The 17,428-nt window shown below is 43.1% G+C and overlaps 1 protein-coding gene across 6 annotated transcripts in view; it reads left to right on the forward strand.

Moving 5' to 3' along the window:
* The window catches only part of ANO5 (anoctamin 5), a 95,506-nt gene that overhangs the window by 26,467 nt on the left and 51,611 nt on the right, over positions 1 to 17,428 (forward strand). For 2 of the 6 annotated variants that reach the window (XM_060261477.1, XM_060261478.1), the window contains exons 3-5: positions 7,292 to 7,339; positions 11,556 to 11,600; positions 16,485 to 16,598. In XM_060261477.1, coding sequence (XP_060117460.1) covers positions 7,292 to 7,339; positions 11,556 to 11,600; positions 16,485 to 16,598 — 207 coding nt within the window. The remainder of the gene's footprint in view (positions 1 to 7,291; positions 7,340 to 11,555; positions 11,601 to 16,484; positions 16,599 to 17,428) is intronic. The other 4 variants (XM_060261481.1, XM_060261482.1, XM_060261479.1 and 1 more) reach the window with 3 other exon arrangements.

The raw sequence follows: 17,428 nt of genomic DNA on the forward strand, positions 1-17,428 counted from the left end.
ACTTTTATTGCCCCCTGAGATCGGAATAAAGAGTCACAGGTGGCTATGGCCGCCGATGAGAACTCGGCTCTGGCTCTTCTGGCCAGGAACAGCATCTAAAAAGAAAAAAGAGTTAAACACACACAGAACCAAAGCATTCCAACAACCAAAATCATTCACGACCTAAGAAAAGGTCAAACATAGGCCTTATAGGCCGATGAACGCCAATGACCTAACTTTTGAATAGAGGAGGAAGGATACCCCACGGCAGCAGCTGTTGAAGCTGCCCCAATTCTAAAGGAGTGGGTCCCAAACCGCACCCCTGACAGCCCCAACTCACCCAAAGTCCGGAACGTCACAGCCCAAAACTGGTGTTTCGTTAATGGGTTACCGTCTAAATGAATAAACAAAAACCCACCCTGGCTTCCCCAGACTGCCAAATAAGCGGCCAAAGCTGTTACAAGACACAGCTCAAGCTCTGAGCAACTACCAAGCTCAAGCACAGTATGCTTCTGCAACTGATCCGTCTTAGAACGACGGACAGTAATGACTGCCTTACCCCCACAAAGCTGTAAATCCCTCAACCGCAAAGCCATACCAGAAACATCGTTTCTGGATTGAGCCACCAGCTCGCTGACCCTAAGAGCCCCAAAGAAGGCTAACAAGGACGTGGCGTGAAACGAACATGCCTCAAATGACGAAGCACACACCCTGCCCCGTACCCTCTTCAAACCACACAGAATCAACGGGGACACAGGATTCCGCTTATCAAGCCGAGGACAGGCCTCTCTAGACCACCCCTCCAGCTTCTTCCGAATACGAAAGTCTGCTGTATCCTCCCTGTAACCTAGCGCCTTGCTGGCAAAAGCCAGTGCAGATAGGCGCCCCCTAATGGATCGCACAGCCAACCCCTTACCTTGCAGTGACACACAGTAATGGAGCAATTCCTCCACTGGGAGGGGCCAAACCCTGCGATACCCTACCTCAGCCCGAAAGTCTTCAAACTGCCGCACAGCCCATTCTTAAGACTTCCGAGTGCTAGGCGCAATGGCTAGACTTATCGCTCTGCAGGCTTTGGCTCTCCAATTGGCCATAGCTCCTGGGGCATTGCCACCGGCTCTCTGTTGGCATCTGGGGCCAGCTGACGAAACCTCTCCATCTGTCTACGAGATAGCACATCAGCCACCCCGTTACTCACCCCAGGAACATGCTTGGCTAAAAACAAAATGTTAAGCCGCAAACAGTGCAGAGTGAAGGCCCTCACCAGCCTCATAACCCGCCCAGATTTGGATGAAAGGGAATTAATGACGTTGACCACCGCCATATTATCACACCAAAAATGCAGTGTGATCAACCATATCCTTCCCCCACAGCCAAACCGCAACTAAAATAGGAAAGAATTCGAGAAACGTAAGATCTTGGTTCACACCTACCTGTACCCAGGAGTCGGGCCAACTATCCGTGCACCAATGTCCGCGAAAATAGACTGCAAAACCTAAGGATCCAACAGCATCAGACATGACCTGGAGTTCAGCTTCGAGCCTCAAGTCGTCCCTCCAAAAAGAGACTCCATTAAAAGACCCCAAAAACTCTTGCCAAACCCTCAAATCATCCCTCATGCTGCAGGTAACCCTAGTTCTATGCTGAGGCAAGCGTAACCCTGCCATAGCATCACAAAGCCTCCTAAGAAAAGCCCTTCCAGGAGCGACCACTTTGCACGCAAAGTTGAGGTGCCCCACTAGTTGCTGCAATTCCAACAAAGTAACCTTCTTCTTAAGAAGAAAGGCAGAAATCTTAGCCCACAACTCCACTATTTTCTGAAGGGGCACCCTAGACAACTGCACAACAGTGTCAATCTCAATCCCCAAAAAGGTCAACCTCTGAGTCGGACCCTCCGTTTTTTTGGGCACTAAAGGGACCCCAAGCTCCTCTGCCAGCTCAGCAAAGCCAGACAGCAGCTGTCCACAACGCCCAGAAAAGAAAACCCTAGAAGTTCAAAATCATCAGGGTGGACAGGTAGAAGGCGAAAAGCAGACTTAATGTCACATATTGCCAATTCTGCCCCCACCCCACAACACCTCACTATGGCAATAGCCTGATTGAAGCTGGTATATCTAACTGAGCATAAAGGCTCAGGGATCCCATCATTCACCAACTTGCCCTTAGAAAAAGACAAATGGTGAATCAAACGAAATTCACCAGGCGTCTTCTTAGGCACTACCCCCAAAGGCGAGACTCTAATACTCACTGGAGGATGTGAAAAAGGACCCAATATCCTTCCCTCAGCCAGCTCTTTGGCAATTTTATCCCTAACTACCTGTTCCAAACCCTGAACAGACTTAAGATTTCCTGACATGAACGGATCCTAAAACCAAACTTAAAACCATCTAACAAATACAAACTATCAACCCTTTTAGGGTACCTTGCCAGCTACTGTTCAAGAAGTCCCACCCTTATCGGTCTGGGCCCCTTTGTTAGCTGGAAAAGCTCCTCCGCCCCCCCCCCCAGGCTTCTTTGGGTTCTTACGCCCCCGTGCTCTAGGGCAGTTGTCAGAAGAGTGTGGACCACCACACAAGGGGCATTCGTGCTTAAACTGGCACGCCTTTCTATTGCACACCCCAAGGGATCCAAACTCCCAGCACAGCATGTGGGGTTGAACTGCCTGCCCCGCAGTGCTGCGGGGAGAGCCTGATGAAGCAGAAACTGATGAGGAAGACCTATTTACCAAATGACCGCTGTCCGAGCGATTGCCCAAATTAGGCCTAACAGGGGACATAACCTGCAGCCAAAGCTGCTGGTGGATCCGGTCCCACTGAAGAGACGGATACAGGGCGGCCCTCATCCGGAACTCTTCGTTATACTGTAGCCACGCTGGGCCACTAAAAGCCGTGTATCCCTTGTATATTATATCCAGATACTGAAAGAGGGCCGCAGCCCACCAAGGCTGGGCCCGAGCAATCACCCCCGCATGAATGCAAAAACTTGGAAGCCAATTGGCCCAGGTTCTGTCCACCTTCCGCTTTTTAAACTTTTTTTTCTCTTTTTCATCCAATTCCTCCTTATCTTTCTTTTCCAACTCCCTAAAGAGTAATGAAAAAATATCCACATACTCCCCTTTTAATATTTTCTCGCGGGTAGCTGGGAGAAGGTGGTCACCTAATGGTAAGGCGACATCCACAAAGGGCAAAGAAGCAAAAGGCACCATCCCATAAGGGGAAGGTGCTCCCATAAAGGGACTCACCATACCCAGGTGCCCAATGCCTGCACAAGCCCTGCAAGGCTCACCTTGACCGCTAAGTCCAGGCCAATTATTTGGGGACCCTGATCCAGAAGAAGTAGGCACACTTGAACTGGACAAGGGAAAACCCTGGCCAGCCATTAAAGCAGGACCCCATGGCCATGCCTGCCCACCTCCAGCCTATAAATTGCATCCCAACTTACCCGACCATCCAGAGGGAACCACCACCGTCCCCACTCCAAATGCTCCAGCAGCCGATGCCGCCCCTACGTCAGCCCCACTGGAACCAGCATCCTTATCCACAGTGGTACCACCAGACCTGCCCTCAAGGATAGAAAGTCTGGTTAAAATGTTAGCCTGGCGACCCCTTCTAGATGCCCTATCACCATCCAAACCGCCAGGACAAGGCAGGCCAGACGCCTGCTCAAGCGCCCGCAACCTGGTCAAAATATTTGCCTCCACTACCCCATCACCCTCCTCAGCCGATGAGGATAAAGGAGGTGGGGGTCTTTTAGGCGGCGCCCTAGGTGCCTTGGGCGCCGGCTTCTTTCCTTTAGACTTACCTGTCCCCTTTCCCCCTGCCATGGTATAAGTACAAAGCCATTAATAACACCTCTCAAACCACTATGGAGTTAAAATGGCCAACACCACCCTCGAAGGAAGAGCCACAAAATGGCCACCAGCCCTGTTAGCAGGCAAGAAGGGTCCTAAAATGGCCACTCACCCAACCCCCACAGAGCCACCAAGCGGAAAACCTCTAAGGGCCCCTCTACTTTACCCCCAAGCAGACTAGGCACTCCTTTACCCAGCTCAGAAGGATGGAAGGCTGAGTCAACCTAGGGCGGGCTACCTGAACTCAGCATGCGCTAGGATTGAACTCAGGTCATGAGCAGAGCCTGGGACCACAGTACCACAACTGTACCCCTCAGCACCACAAAGAAGGTCCCAACAGGCTCCAAGCAGGGATCTCCACTATACGTGGGATCGCTGCTAAAGACTCCCAGTGCAAGAGAACAAGCTCCTAAAGTAGCACCGTCAAAACCACCCACCTGGGAAGCGTTGAACGAGCCTCTGACTACCCCGAACAAGCTCCCAGCACCCAGAACCTAAGCCTAACAGGCCCCTCAGACGCCCAAACAACTCAGCCACAATCAGAGATGATCCAGCGCAGCGATGTCCCCCAACGCGTCCGCAGCCACTGCTGCAACCACCACCGCGCCTTCAAAGGAGCCCTCAACAGGGAGGCCCCCAGACGACCGTGCCGATCGTCTTCCACCTGATGCAGACTGAGGAAAGCGCAGATCTGGCCGTTACCCAGTCAGACCACGCCTCCCAGTCTGCGCGCCCAAACGGGCGCTCCCTGACTCTTCCCATCCAGCTATGCTGCAGGCTGCAAGCACATGAATCTGTTCAATTTGTTGTTCAATCAAATTTCTTTGAAGATCTCAGAAGGTGGCACATTTTGCCTAGACCGGTCTTTCCATACAATGTGTTTATTATGTTTTTAGAAAATAAAAAGCTGCTTTGTATGTAATTCTTCGAGCTCTTTGTATTTGAGCAATTGAAATATCTGATTTTAGACTGATTGCTAGGAGCCATTCATGTGAAAAACAATATTCTGAAACATTGGCATTGTTAAACCAATTTCTCCTGTATTCTGGATAATATACAATGAAAAATAAAATAAAATTACCTCACAAAAATTCAGTCAACTTCCCTTCTAGGGACAACAACCTTTATAGCCACAGTTTCAAAAATCATTTCCTTTAAAACAGAACAGTCTTGGTGGTAGTACAAATGTTTTTATTCTATTTTTATTAATTTAATTCCAATGTATTGACAGTCGTTCATTTTTTTTAATTAAATGGAAGATGAATTATGGAAGAGCTATTACCAAATTGTTATGACTTACATATTTTGCATAAAAATCTATTGTGATGCAAGTAGTCAGCTATGCCTAGAGTTAATTTTGCCTCATAGCTATGTTTTCATATTATAAGTTATCCACTTTGCTGGTTACAGCAAATTCTTCCTGTAATGTATTGAATCTATTGAGTGACTTCACTTTAATTAAACTTGTTTGAAGGTAAAAAGATTTATGATTTCTTTGAATGTTTGTGCTATGTGATGAACCTACAATAAGTAAACTTGAAGCCATTGTGATTAATTTGAGCCATAATCAGACTGACTTACTATGTTATAATTGAATACTGATACTGTTGATAAATTCAAATGCATTTTGCCAAATTAAATGTATGCACATTTAATGATATTATTTCTCAGGGCTTTTTTTCCTGGGGGAATGCAGCAGAACTGAGTTCTGGAACTTCTTCATGAAAACAAAATTATCAAAAAAAAGTTTAAAAGTTCATGAGGGCCACCCATGTGTTCTCCTTCATTTCCCTTTTGAGAACCAGCTCCTCCTTTTTTCAGGAGGGAAAAGCCCTGTTGTTTCTTATAATTTACCCATATTCAAAATTATTACTGAAAAAATAAATGTTTATGTTCATAACTCTTTAGCACTTTAATGCACAACCTTGGATGCTAGTATTGTTATGCACTGTGATGCTGCATTACCATAGCTGCTGACACAACTAATTTCAAGTTCCTCTTTGCTCATACATTACTTGTCATACCATATTCACTGTCTTCATGATGCACGCACTGTATTTTTCATTTACATGGTAAAATGCCTATATAGGAAAGTTGCCAAATCATAGTACCTTCAGGAAGTACCGTATTTGTTTAGCTAAACAAAATACTGTATTATAAAAAATTTGGGAAACCTGCCTTTTGTGCCTGGAGTGGGGACTAGCTCAGCAGGGGGAGAAGGTTGACATAGACACATTGTGCTAGGGAGAATCAGGCTAGAACTTTATTGATTACAGGTTCCTCTGGTCTTGGTACAGCATAAGTAGAGTTGACAGTCCAACTTCTGCCAACAACTTGCCCAACTCACCTGTTGGATAACCAAGGAAAGAAGACTTATTAGGGTTTGTAGAATCTTTCGGGATCAAGTGCCGTGTTCTACTGGAGAAAGTTTTCCTTCCAGACGTTTCATTCTCAGCTGCGGAGAACATCCTCAGTGGCATTGAGGATGTTCTCCGCAGCTGAGAACACCGTCTGTTGTGGGGAGAGGAAGGGGTTGTAAGCCACCCTGAGACTCTGAGTGAAGCACAGGGTATAAATCCAACTCTTCTTGGCCTTGTTAACCCTCTGTGGACATAGTAAAGAAAAATTAGCAACAACAGAAATGAGAATTTAAAAAGATGGAGTGGAATGGTGGGTTATTGCTGTAGAAGGTTACAGATACTCAGCATACTGGTATCCCTTTGCTTTTAAACATGAGCAGCAGACTAAATTGAAACCTGTCACCTTCAGGTCCACTGACCCCTTCTTCCTCCAGTGAAGTGGCTGGTCAGTATGGGTGGGGTTTCAGGAAGCTGCCTGAGAGCAAATGCTGGGCACAATCACCCATAGTCATCCTGTTCCCCCACCCACTCAGGCACAAATAATGCTCTTGTTCAGGGGTGGCCAACGGTAGCTTTCCAGATGTTTGTTGCCTACAATTCCCATCAGCCCCAGCCAGCATGGCCAATGGCTGGGGTTGATGGGAGTTGTAGGCAAAAAACCTCTGGAGAGCTACTGTTGGCCACCCCTGCTCTAGTTTAAGGCTGAGAGCTAGAATTCTCACACTTTAAAAATATCCTGAAACATTTATCAGATTAAAATATCTGATAAAATATCTGTTTAAGGCTATGTTTTAAAACTGGTGTTTTGAAATATTTGCAAATGTAAAGAGAATAATCTACCATGTAAATCATATGTTACACATTGACATACATTTTCTGACTTATCCAAGGAAGTAAATATGATAAAGAGCTTAATTTTATTTATTTATTTGTGTCCATTTTTTTCCCTTGGGAATTAATGTCAGTATTCACAAAACCTTTTAAAGCAAAATGAACACAATGCCTCATGATTGCTGCTTTTTTTTATTTAAAGAAAACAGCATCCTGCTGCTTTTTCCTCAACACTAACAACATTATATCTTTCCCATGATGCCACTGGCAGGGCCTAAGTACCACTGAGACTACATTACTCATCTCTGACCTTCAAGGGGTAAGCAGCAAGCAGTGGTAGCAGCTATGCATCCCTGCATGAATGATGTTTCCTCCTCCTATATGCCAAAAAGCACCAAAAAGAGAGTGAGTGATAAAAAAGAATATTCCAGTTTTCCTAAGGTAATTGAGTTATCATATTTAGATTTCAAAACTACAGACTGTTCAAAAAGAGGTCAAGTCGAAATCCCAAAATAAAAGCCACCTACCTTTAATTTGGACCAACCAAAAATTACACAAAACAGTGTGTTACCTTCCAAGTTCTCCAGAACTTTTAATCAGATTGGATGTTAAAAACAACAAAAGGGAGAACACTTCTTTCACACCATAATATTAACCTTTCTGTGCCTATCCAGTATGTTATATGGACCTCTGTGTTTTTCATACCCTTTAAATAAGCAATTGACTTTTCAGTAAGGGGTGGTTAAAAAAGGACTGTTGCGCTGCTAAGCCATTCAATCCATCATGTATTAAATTTGATATCTTCCCATAAAACCATTAAAAGGACAGTTGCACCCAAGAAAGCTTGTGCAGAATATAAACTGAAAATATGCACAGTTGAAAACTGGAAAATTCTTTTTTTTCTCCCTTATTGTATGCTGTGGTTGCTATGGAAAGACTTCATATTCTGTGTTTGGCCGTTTTCTGCTGTTCTTAACAGAACTTTTGGCTTATTTTCTATACTGCCTTAATCATGTAGGTCAGTTTGAGTCACATGCTATTTTTAAATAAACAAATTACTAATATACCACTCCCACTAAGTAGGACCAAGCCTATTTGAAGTGATGAACAGGTAGGGTTGCCAGATCTGTGTTGGAAAATACCTGGAAACTTTGGGGAATGGATCCAGGAGAAGGTAGAGGGGAGGGACCTCAGCATGGTACAATGCCATAGATCCACCCTTCAAAGCAGCCATTTTTTCCAGGGGAGCTGATCTCTGCCAACTGGAGATCAATTGTAAAAGTAGGAGATCTCCAGACCCTACCTGGGCATTGGCAACTCTATGAACAGGGGGATATCTAATAATGTATCTGAAAACTTCAAAGCAGATATTAGTACCATCTCAGTAATTAAAAGCAAGATAACAGTTGTATCTGTGTGCATTCTTCTCTTACAGTTATTGCCTTTAGCTCATTCAGAACCTCAGAATGAAGCTCTGAGGCAGTCTGCCTTCCCAATTTCCCATCTAAATGGCCTCAGAAATGAAATTATAGCAAATGACCACTGACATCATACTCAGCATTCTTGCTTGCATTGGGAATTGGTGTTACTAACACATTTTCTGTTGAAATGGGTTGTTCTATTTAAGTCTTCTGGTTCACTGTTTTCATAAGATAACAAAAGATACTGCTATAACTGTCTCCACTTGACAGGGTTATGGTAAAATTTCCTGCAGTGTCAGTATGAATATATGTGGATATGTGTGCTTTTAGTTCATATTATATTTTATATGGCAACATATTATAGTTTAAAATTATACCACTTCTCAGGGCTTATTTTGAGCCAGAGCACACCAGAGTACAGCTTCGGCTGGAATGGCTAGGGCTCTGGCAGAAGGCAGCCACGTGCTTTCAGGAAGCTCCCACAGCATCCTGGAGCCCGGCCTCTGGTGACATCAGGGGATGTGGCCTCACCCCCTGAAGTGAGCTCCTTCTGGGCTTTTTCTACAAAAAAGCCCTCCCACTTCTTAATTTTAAAAGCAATATATGGAGGACTTAATTTTCAAGCAGCCTATTTATGATATAACTTGATTGAAGAAACTTGAGATGTAACAGGGATGAACATGCCCCTTTGATCATTTAGAGTGCACTGACATTTATGTTCCCATGATTTGACTATGGAAATATATTTAATTTAATTGAACTTCTATACTGCAGGGACCACTGGAGTCCTCAGTGTCTGAAGAGGGGTTAGCCATTTTGAAACGAATATGCTGATTACAACCCTTTTACTATTCTTTATGGAACCTATTGAAGCCATTGATACCATCCGTACCTACCAGCTCTGCTCTGTGGTTTCCTAGTAATGTGGTAGCATTATTTATTGGAGTATTGATACCTCAGATACAGTTTGTTCTAAATTAAAATTGGAGGCACACTTAATTCTTGTATCCAAATCTCTCTTTCTCAGTTGGTGACAAGAACAACTTGCATCATTAGCACCATTAATGTTGCCTCCCAGTGTCCTAACCCACAGATTCATTCTGGTCTTACAGATGGAACTGTGTTTTCTGAGTAATGACGTTTCTGGGAGTCTCTCTGCTTGCCATCTGTAGAGTCTACGTAAGGGAATCATGATTTATTCTCACTAAGGACTGTATTATTGTCCATATATTGGCATAGAATGGTGGAATCAGTTCTGCATAGGTCACAATGGGATGGGTGTGACAATTTTTCAAGGGACTTACTAGTGTGCCACAGCTCACATAGTTTGAGAAACATTGCACTGGAGTGTGGTTCTTTAACTGTGATATAGATGGGAAACTCAGCAATTAATATCACATTATCCAGTTTTTTATTTTAATAAACATATTTTCAATGGAATTAACGAAAAGATTCCATTAACACCACTTGCAGAAACTTACATGATCCAAACAATGCTAAGTATTATCTACATCTCCAGCTAAAGTCAGCAAGTGAAGTGCTTCACTGTGGCTGGATTAATTTATTGAGCAACTAGTTTTTTTGAGCTACAATTGTATGTCTTCTGCCCATAATGGTGATGGTATGGGCAGAAATCAGAATTATGCACCAAGTCAACCCAAGCTTTGTACTGAAGAAATGAAATTATGCAATCTACAAACATTGACTGCATTCAGACTTCATGACAAGTGGTGAGTAAACTGAGACTGGGCATGAGCACAGGTTTTGTTTTGTTTTGTTGCTGTTTTTATGAACTCCCGCTACTCCTCCCTGCTTCTTCCACATTTGAAACTTAATTAAGAATTTCCAGATATTATTACATTCCAACTTGGATAATGTCTGAATGCTGATTCAGGGAATATCAACATTTGTTTACTCTCCACAAGCAGGAATCTAAATCTTAGTTTAGAATTTCAGTTTGTGTAGAGTTAGCACTCTCCAGTTTACCCAGCTGCTGTATTTGAATAGCACCATAAATTGGAGCTTGATCAAACTTTGAAGTTTTGAATGAGGCTTTTGTGAGGGGTGGGAGGGGAGTGCACCAATTTTAGCCAGTTTTCTAATAGAAAATATGTCACTTAGGAAGGTTTCTTCCTGAGAAGAATATTTCACATATGCTGGAAATATTTCTATCTTGATACATTTTTGAGAACTGAAGTCAATTTTGTTATCTTAGAGCCTCTTCAGCAAAGGTATTTGAGTTGGCAAAACCATCACTAGTATTTATTTTCTTCAACCATGTCATTGGTGGCTAGTTTTCTGTTTGTTTTGGATTTAAAGAATCAACTAGGGAGTAAAGTGCTGAAATTTGTACTTAAACTACTTAATTTTTAAGAGTCAGATGGCCTAGATTTTAACTTCCATGGATTAAATGAGGAGAACCCTGAGATGAGTCTTCACAACTGTTCTTAGCTCTGTGGAGCAGAGGGATCATTTATTCTCCTCATTTTGTCTGATAGTCACAGCTGAAAACATGGAAAGAAGCCCTAGAAAAGGGAAATATATCTTTCCTTGGAACATTTCCATGTTGACAGCAGGAACCCTGCCAACAGCCAGTGCAAATTTTCAAAAGCTGTTCCTTGTTGTGTTATAGACAAATCACTCCCTTACTTGAATTGTATACATGCTAACATCCCAATTGCCTTTAGAGATGTCTTTTTGTGGAGAACATAACATGTGGCTTGGAGTGTCTGCAGATTCAGCTGCAGCTTCCTGGCAATGAGTTTTGTGACAGCAATAGCACATTTTTCAGCCACTCTATTCATGAGACTTGATTCCAAGTTTCTGTGATTGTATCTTGGATGTCTTCTAGATCATATTTATTTTTTTTCCATTTGAACATGTTCCTTGAGATTGTGAGAACATACTTCTTAGAAAAGAATGTCTAATGTGTTAATTCATGTTAGCACAGTTGTCCTCTGAATAAATGCTGTTTATTCTGGCAGACTTAAAATTTTCAGCTATGGCCCTTATTGCAGAGGAAAAAAATGGTTCCATATCCTAGCTTCAAATAACTATAGGCTTAATTTTTTGGGATGGTATGCTCACATGCTAATTCCCTGTTGGTTATTCTAGAATACTGGAAGGAGATTCAATCTGTTCCTGAAGCGACGTCTCAGGGTAAACCATTGACTACTTATGCTGCTAATGACTTGGATGGCTGCAGTGATAACAAGCTTCACTGTGTGATGTCTCTAGTTTATTGAAAACAAGATTTACAATTAGATTAAAAACCCATAACGATAAGGAAGCCAGTAAGGTATAGTGGTTTAAGACTGTTGGACTAGCATCTGAGAGACTCAGGTTGGAATCTTTGCTCATGGCATGGAACTAGGATTGTCAATCCCCAGGTGAGAAATTAGAGAGAAGTCACTCAAGATAGCAACCAGTAAACAACCCACAATGGTTATAGTGACACAATTACTACACTTATAATGCACTACAATAACTATAGGTAAAACCAATAATAACACTTGTACATTTCAAGTTGCCCAGTTTCCTATTGCCTTGAGCCGTATTGAGCTGTTGCCTATTTGAATAATGAGACTGTTGTCTATTTTTAATGTACTATAAGAAGTGTAATTTAACTATTGAAGGAGGAAGAGTTTGAAGTTGCCTTCCAATTGGAAGTTCTTAGAATTATTGGAGTGTCTCCACTGGAGAAAGGAATGTAGAGTGGTCCTTTGCTGGAAGAAACTTCGAAGCAGGATATGAAGCTGGCCTCCTGTCCATTGGAACTCTACTATTGAAACTGTATTGTTGTGGACTTAGTATTGTGTTGAGAATGTTCCATTTTGAAATGTACAAGTGTTATTGGTTTTACCTATAAAGTTGTTATTGTAGTGCATTATAAGTGTAGTAATTGTGTCACTATAACCATTTTGGGTTGTTTACTGGTTGCAATCCCCAAGTGGGGGCAGGGGATTCCCTGGTTTGGAGGCCCTCCCGCTGCAACAGAAAGCGGGGGGACGAGAGGGAAATGTCTGCTGGGAACTCTGTTATTCCCTATGCAGACTTATTCCCATAGGAAATAATGGAGAATTGATCTGCAGGTATCTGGGGCTTGGGGGATTGTTTTTTGAGGTAGAGGTACCACATTTTCAGTATAGCATCCACTGCTGCTCCCCAAAATGCCCCCCAAGTTTCAAAAAGATTGGAACAGGGGGTCCAGTTCTATGACCCCCAAAAGAAGGTGCCCATATCCTTCATTATTTCCTATGGAAGAAAGGCATTTAAAAATGTGTGTGGTCCCTTTAAATGTGATAGCCAGCACTCCCTTTGGAATTCAATTATGCTTGTCACACCCTTGCTCCTGGCTCCACCCCCAATGTCTCCTGGCTCCACCTCCAAAGTCCCCAGATATTTCTTGAATTGGATTTGGCAGTCCTACATGGAACCTCACTCAGTGACCTTGGGCCAGTCATACTCTCTCAGGCTAACCTACCTCACAGGGTTGCAGTGAGGACAAAATAGTGGAGAGGAGAATGATATAAGCTGCTTTGGGTCCCCCTTGGGGAGAAAGGTGGAATATAAATGAATCAATTAAATAAATAAAGGCAGAGTTTAAACAGAAAAAAGTAATGAACTCTGATTTTTTTTGTCTGCCTCTTAAAAAGTCCCCACAAAAACAGTCCCCTTTTTAAAAGTATTACATTAAGACAGATACAATATACAATGATAACTTTAAAATGATTATTGGTGGGAAATCTTGTAACCAGTTTTTTTTTTAATTAGACTGACTAATACTGGAATCCTAAGAAGGGTGACAGCCTTCTGAATGTACTGTCTTATAAACTTAGAAGTAGGCTTCCCAACCCTCCCGCCCTGGCGGGGGACCCCAGGATTTCCACCCTCTTCCCCCGCTCCCCCAAAAAATGGAAGTGGGGGGAGGGGTGGAAACGGCGCCGGGGAGCATGGCGAGCCGCCGCATCCCGGAGCCAGCGAGGCCACTGCGCTGCTGCTGCCCCCTCCCCTCCCACTGCAGCTGCTCCTCCGAGATGAGCCCAGGCTGAGCCCATCTCAGAGGAGCAGCCAAGAGGCGGCAGCAGCGCAGGGGAGGGCGAGGCAGGCCAGGAGCATGGCAAACTGAATTTGGGGCCTTCTAGGACCCGGACTCGCGGCTCGCCATGCCCCTGGCCCACCTCCACCCCCCCCCTCCGCTTCTACCCCAGAGGCGGAGCGGGCAAGGCCGCCGCTGCCGCTTCTTTTCTGCTCGCCGTGGCTGCTCCTCCGAGATGGGCTCAGGCTGAGCCCATCTCGGAGGAGCAGCCACGGCGAGCAGAGAAGAAGCGGCAGCGGCGTGGCGGTGTCGCCCACTCCGAGACGGGGCGGCTCGCCGTTTCCCCCCCTCCCCCTAGCTCCACCCCAGTGTCTCCTGGCTCCACCCCCAAAGTCTCCTGGCTCCACCCCCAAAGTCCCCAGATATTTCTGGGGTTGGACTTGGGAACCCTACTTAGAAGGGTGTATAACTCTATTAAAGACTGCACTGTAATTCTTAAAAAGCAATGTAAGCAACAAGCTTTAGAAAATATGTGTAATTATGTGGATGTCATGTCACAAATGGGCCTGCTCAGTGTTGGTTTAACACTCTTGAGCAGTTCTATTTGTGTGCATGGAGATCACAACCTGTAGGCTCTCAGTTCATCCAACTTTCATGTATTTGCACAGCAGTTTATGTGCATTGATCATGATTACACAGTCTGTTATATCCCATTGTTTTTAGTGGGAGACTGTAGTAGGAGCTTGTCTGTGTTGATGCAAATTCACAATGTCAGCCAATTTAAGAAAGTTGTGTCCCTGGAGGAGGTGGGAACTGCTACTGCGGCAGTCACCAGTCTCTCCATTACAGTCACCAGTCTCTCCATTACATTTGCACTGGGTGTTGTGTACCAGTTCAATGTAATCCTTATAAATAATAGATATTAAGATTTGCAGCTTATTACATTAAGCTGATTTGACTTTGATAATATTCTGTTTTACACAATCCTACATAACCTCTCTCTGGGTCTTTTCCTTTGGATGATGCCCTGCTTCTCAAGGCCAGTGTAAAACTGGGATAGACTCATGCATGTATTCAGGATATCCTGGAATACAGAATAGGGACATGGAATAAATCCATGATAAACAACACATCATTGGGAGGCTTTGAGAGTAACTACTTTCAAATTAGACAAAGTTTGAGTCCAGTGGCACCTTTACACCAACAAAATTTAATTCTGGGTATAAGCTTTCATGTGCACGTATACAAAAACTTATACTGAGAATTAAACTTTATTGGTCTTAAGGTACCAGTGGACTCAAGCTTGGTTCTGTTGCTTCAGACCAGCACAGCTGCCTGCCTGAATCTACTTTCAGATTTGTTACTTAAAGCATTATGAATTGTTCCAATAAAAAAAAAAATGAGTTCAAGATTGAAAAAGAAAGCAAATTGAGAATATATAAAGCGCAACATGGTCATGCAGCAACAAAAATTAGTCCTGAAACAGGAATTACCAGCCACCTTCTGCAAAAGTATTTTGAACCCATCAAAATCAATTGGAAAATTCAGTTTTGTGGAGTAGAATGAAAACTCTGGTGCCTCTTTTGTCATGGAGTTAATTATGAACACAGCCCAAAATTCTGTGGGAAGTTTGGACTCTGCTCAGAATCAGCCCCAAAAGTGTTTCGTAGTAGCCTTGTATTAGCATGTAATAGTCTTAACCTGGCACTTCTCCCAGACTTACCTTTGCAGAAGGAGAAGGGATGGTGTTGCAAAGGCATCAGTAGTTTCCAGTTCTTTCTGGATGTTTTATTGAAGAAATGCAAAATACAGTTTTCAGACTTCCCTATGGCAAAGAACACTTCTAAGCATGCTTGAAAGCCTCTACTGTGGCTTGGAAGTCTAGTAAGAGCACTTTTCACTGCCAGATACACCTCCTCCCACTTGGTGCTCTAAGTTTTGAGAATGATGGCAGACAGCCTCTCCCAAGCCACATCATTCTAAAGTTTGTTTGGCAAACTCTTGGGAAAATCCTGAGCTTACTCTGAAGAAGTTCAGTAATACTGAGCCTATTACAAAGACGCTGGGAGATTATTATTGTTTATAGTTTCCTTTTAAATGTGTAAAATAAAAAAGTAACCAAAAGCCACTATTTCCAAGTCTGAAAAGCTTTTAGGAACCCCGTGCAAAATTATATTCCCTCACAATCTGTAGTCAGATGGATTCCCTGCTGCTCATCTGTTGCTTTTCTAAACCTTCACACAAAAGGGAAAATATATTGTGTTTACTTTCAGAACTGCTGCTGTGCTTCCAGCTTTCATATATCATTTTTAATACAGAATGCTATTATTTTACAATGCAAAATTAGACTGAGACAAGAAACATTGCTTCAGCAATATTTGCAGTGGCTTCTAAAAGTGGATGTTAAGGCAAAAACAAAAAGGCTTTTAAAAACAGCAGTCTTTTGTCACTTTGTTACTAACATGTCTTGTGTGTAACATTTGTGATGTGTATTGTGTATATGTCAGGCATACCTGTAACATTCTTCAGTTGTTTTCATGTCTTGTACAACAAAACAAAGTGTGTGTAAAAGTGAGTTGACAGCACCAGTGGTGTGTGTGTGTGAGTGAGTGTGTGTGAGAGAGAGAGAGAATGGCTAGTAAGAAGGGCCAGCACACTTGTGTATGAATGGAGGGAGTCCATGGTGTGTGCTTATGAGACAGAGAGGGAAAGAGGGTGACCGGGCAGTGCTTGGTGAGCAAGCACAATAAGAGCCACTACACAGTGGAACTATATACAAAAAATGTATTACAAAACTAAATCATGTCCATGGATTATTGGAATTTCTACCTATTATTTATAAAATTTGTGCAACCCAAGAATCTGGTGTTTAAGCTTCATTATCACCATAGAACACATAGGAAAATAGAAGACTGAATGTCTGAAATAAATGAATAGAAGACTGGTTTCTTGTCTTGTATGTTAGCAGCCACAGATGTAAATAGTGTGTATTATCTTCTCTACAGATTGACAAGCGACATCAAAGCAAAGACTCTATTTTCTTCAGAGATGGTATCCGGCAAATAGACTTTGTACTGTGTTATGTAGACGATCCAAACAAGGAAGGAGAAAAGAAAGTGGTAAGGTTCTCCTCCCCAAAAGCGTTTAAAGGGGCAATTTAAGTAACATCTTTACTTGACAAAAACAGTTTATTTACTTCTTATAATGCATGATGTTCTGCATGGAGTGATGTCTCTCAAAACATTGCACCTTTTATTAAGAATGATAATAGTTCTATTTTGTACAACTAGCACTGTCTATAAAGTTCTCTTTGGGCCAGGATAAGTGTGTTGAGTAGTCATGATGTAACTTTCGATGTAAAGATGCATGCAGAGCAGCAGGATGTCTTGGAGAAGTAATGCTTGATCTTATCAACAAGGGAACAGTAGGCAATTTCTTTTTCACACTGGAGACTGCATCATTCGGACTGCAGTCCTGAACAGCTTTTTATGTATTTGGATACTACCCTAAGTATTGTTTCTGTTGCCTTGTGAATATAGACCATAAAACAGCAACAGACAATGTGAATATTCCACACTTAATATGAAGCTACTAAAAGGATTTGAACAGCCCCGTGGAGCAGAGTGGTAAAGCTGCCGTACTGCAGTTGGAACCCTCTGTTCACGACCTGAGTTCGATTCCAGCGGAAGCTGGTTCAGGTAACCGGCTCCAGGTTGACTCAGCCTTCCATCCTTCTGAGGTCGGTAAAGTGCGTACCCAGCTTGCTGGGGGGAAAGTTTAGATGTCTGGGGAAGGCAATGACAAACTACCCCATAAAAAGTCTGCTGTGAAAACGTTGTGAAAGCAGCGTCACCCCAGAGTAGAAAATGACTGGTGCTTGCACAGGGGACTACCTTTACTAAAAAGATTAATTTGCAGTTTCAGGTCACAGCTGCTCTTGATTTCTGAA

Source organism: Heteronotia binoei, chromosome 21, assembly GCF_032191835.1.
Source record: "Heteronotia binoei isolate CCM8104 ecotype False Entrance Well chromosome 21, APGP_CSIRO_Hbin_v1, whole genome shotgun sequence".
Lineage (NCBI taxonomy): Eukaryota > Metazoa > Chordata > Lepidosauria > Squamata > Gekkonidae > Heteronotia > Heteronotia binoei.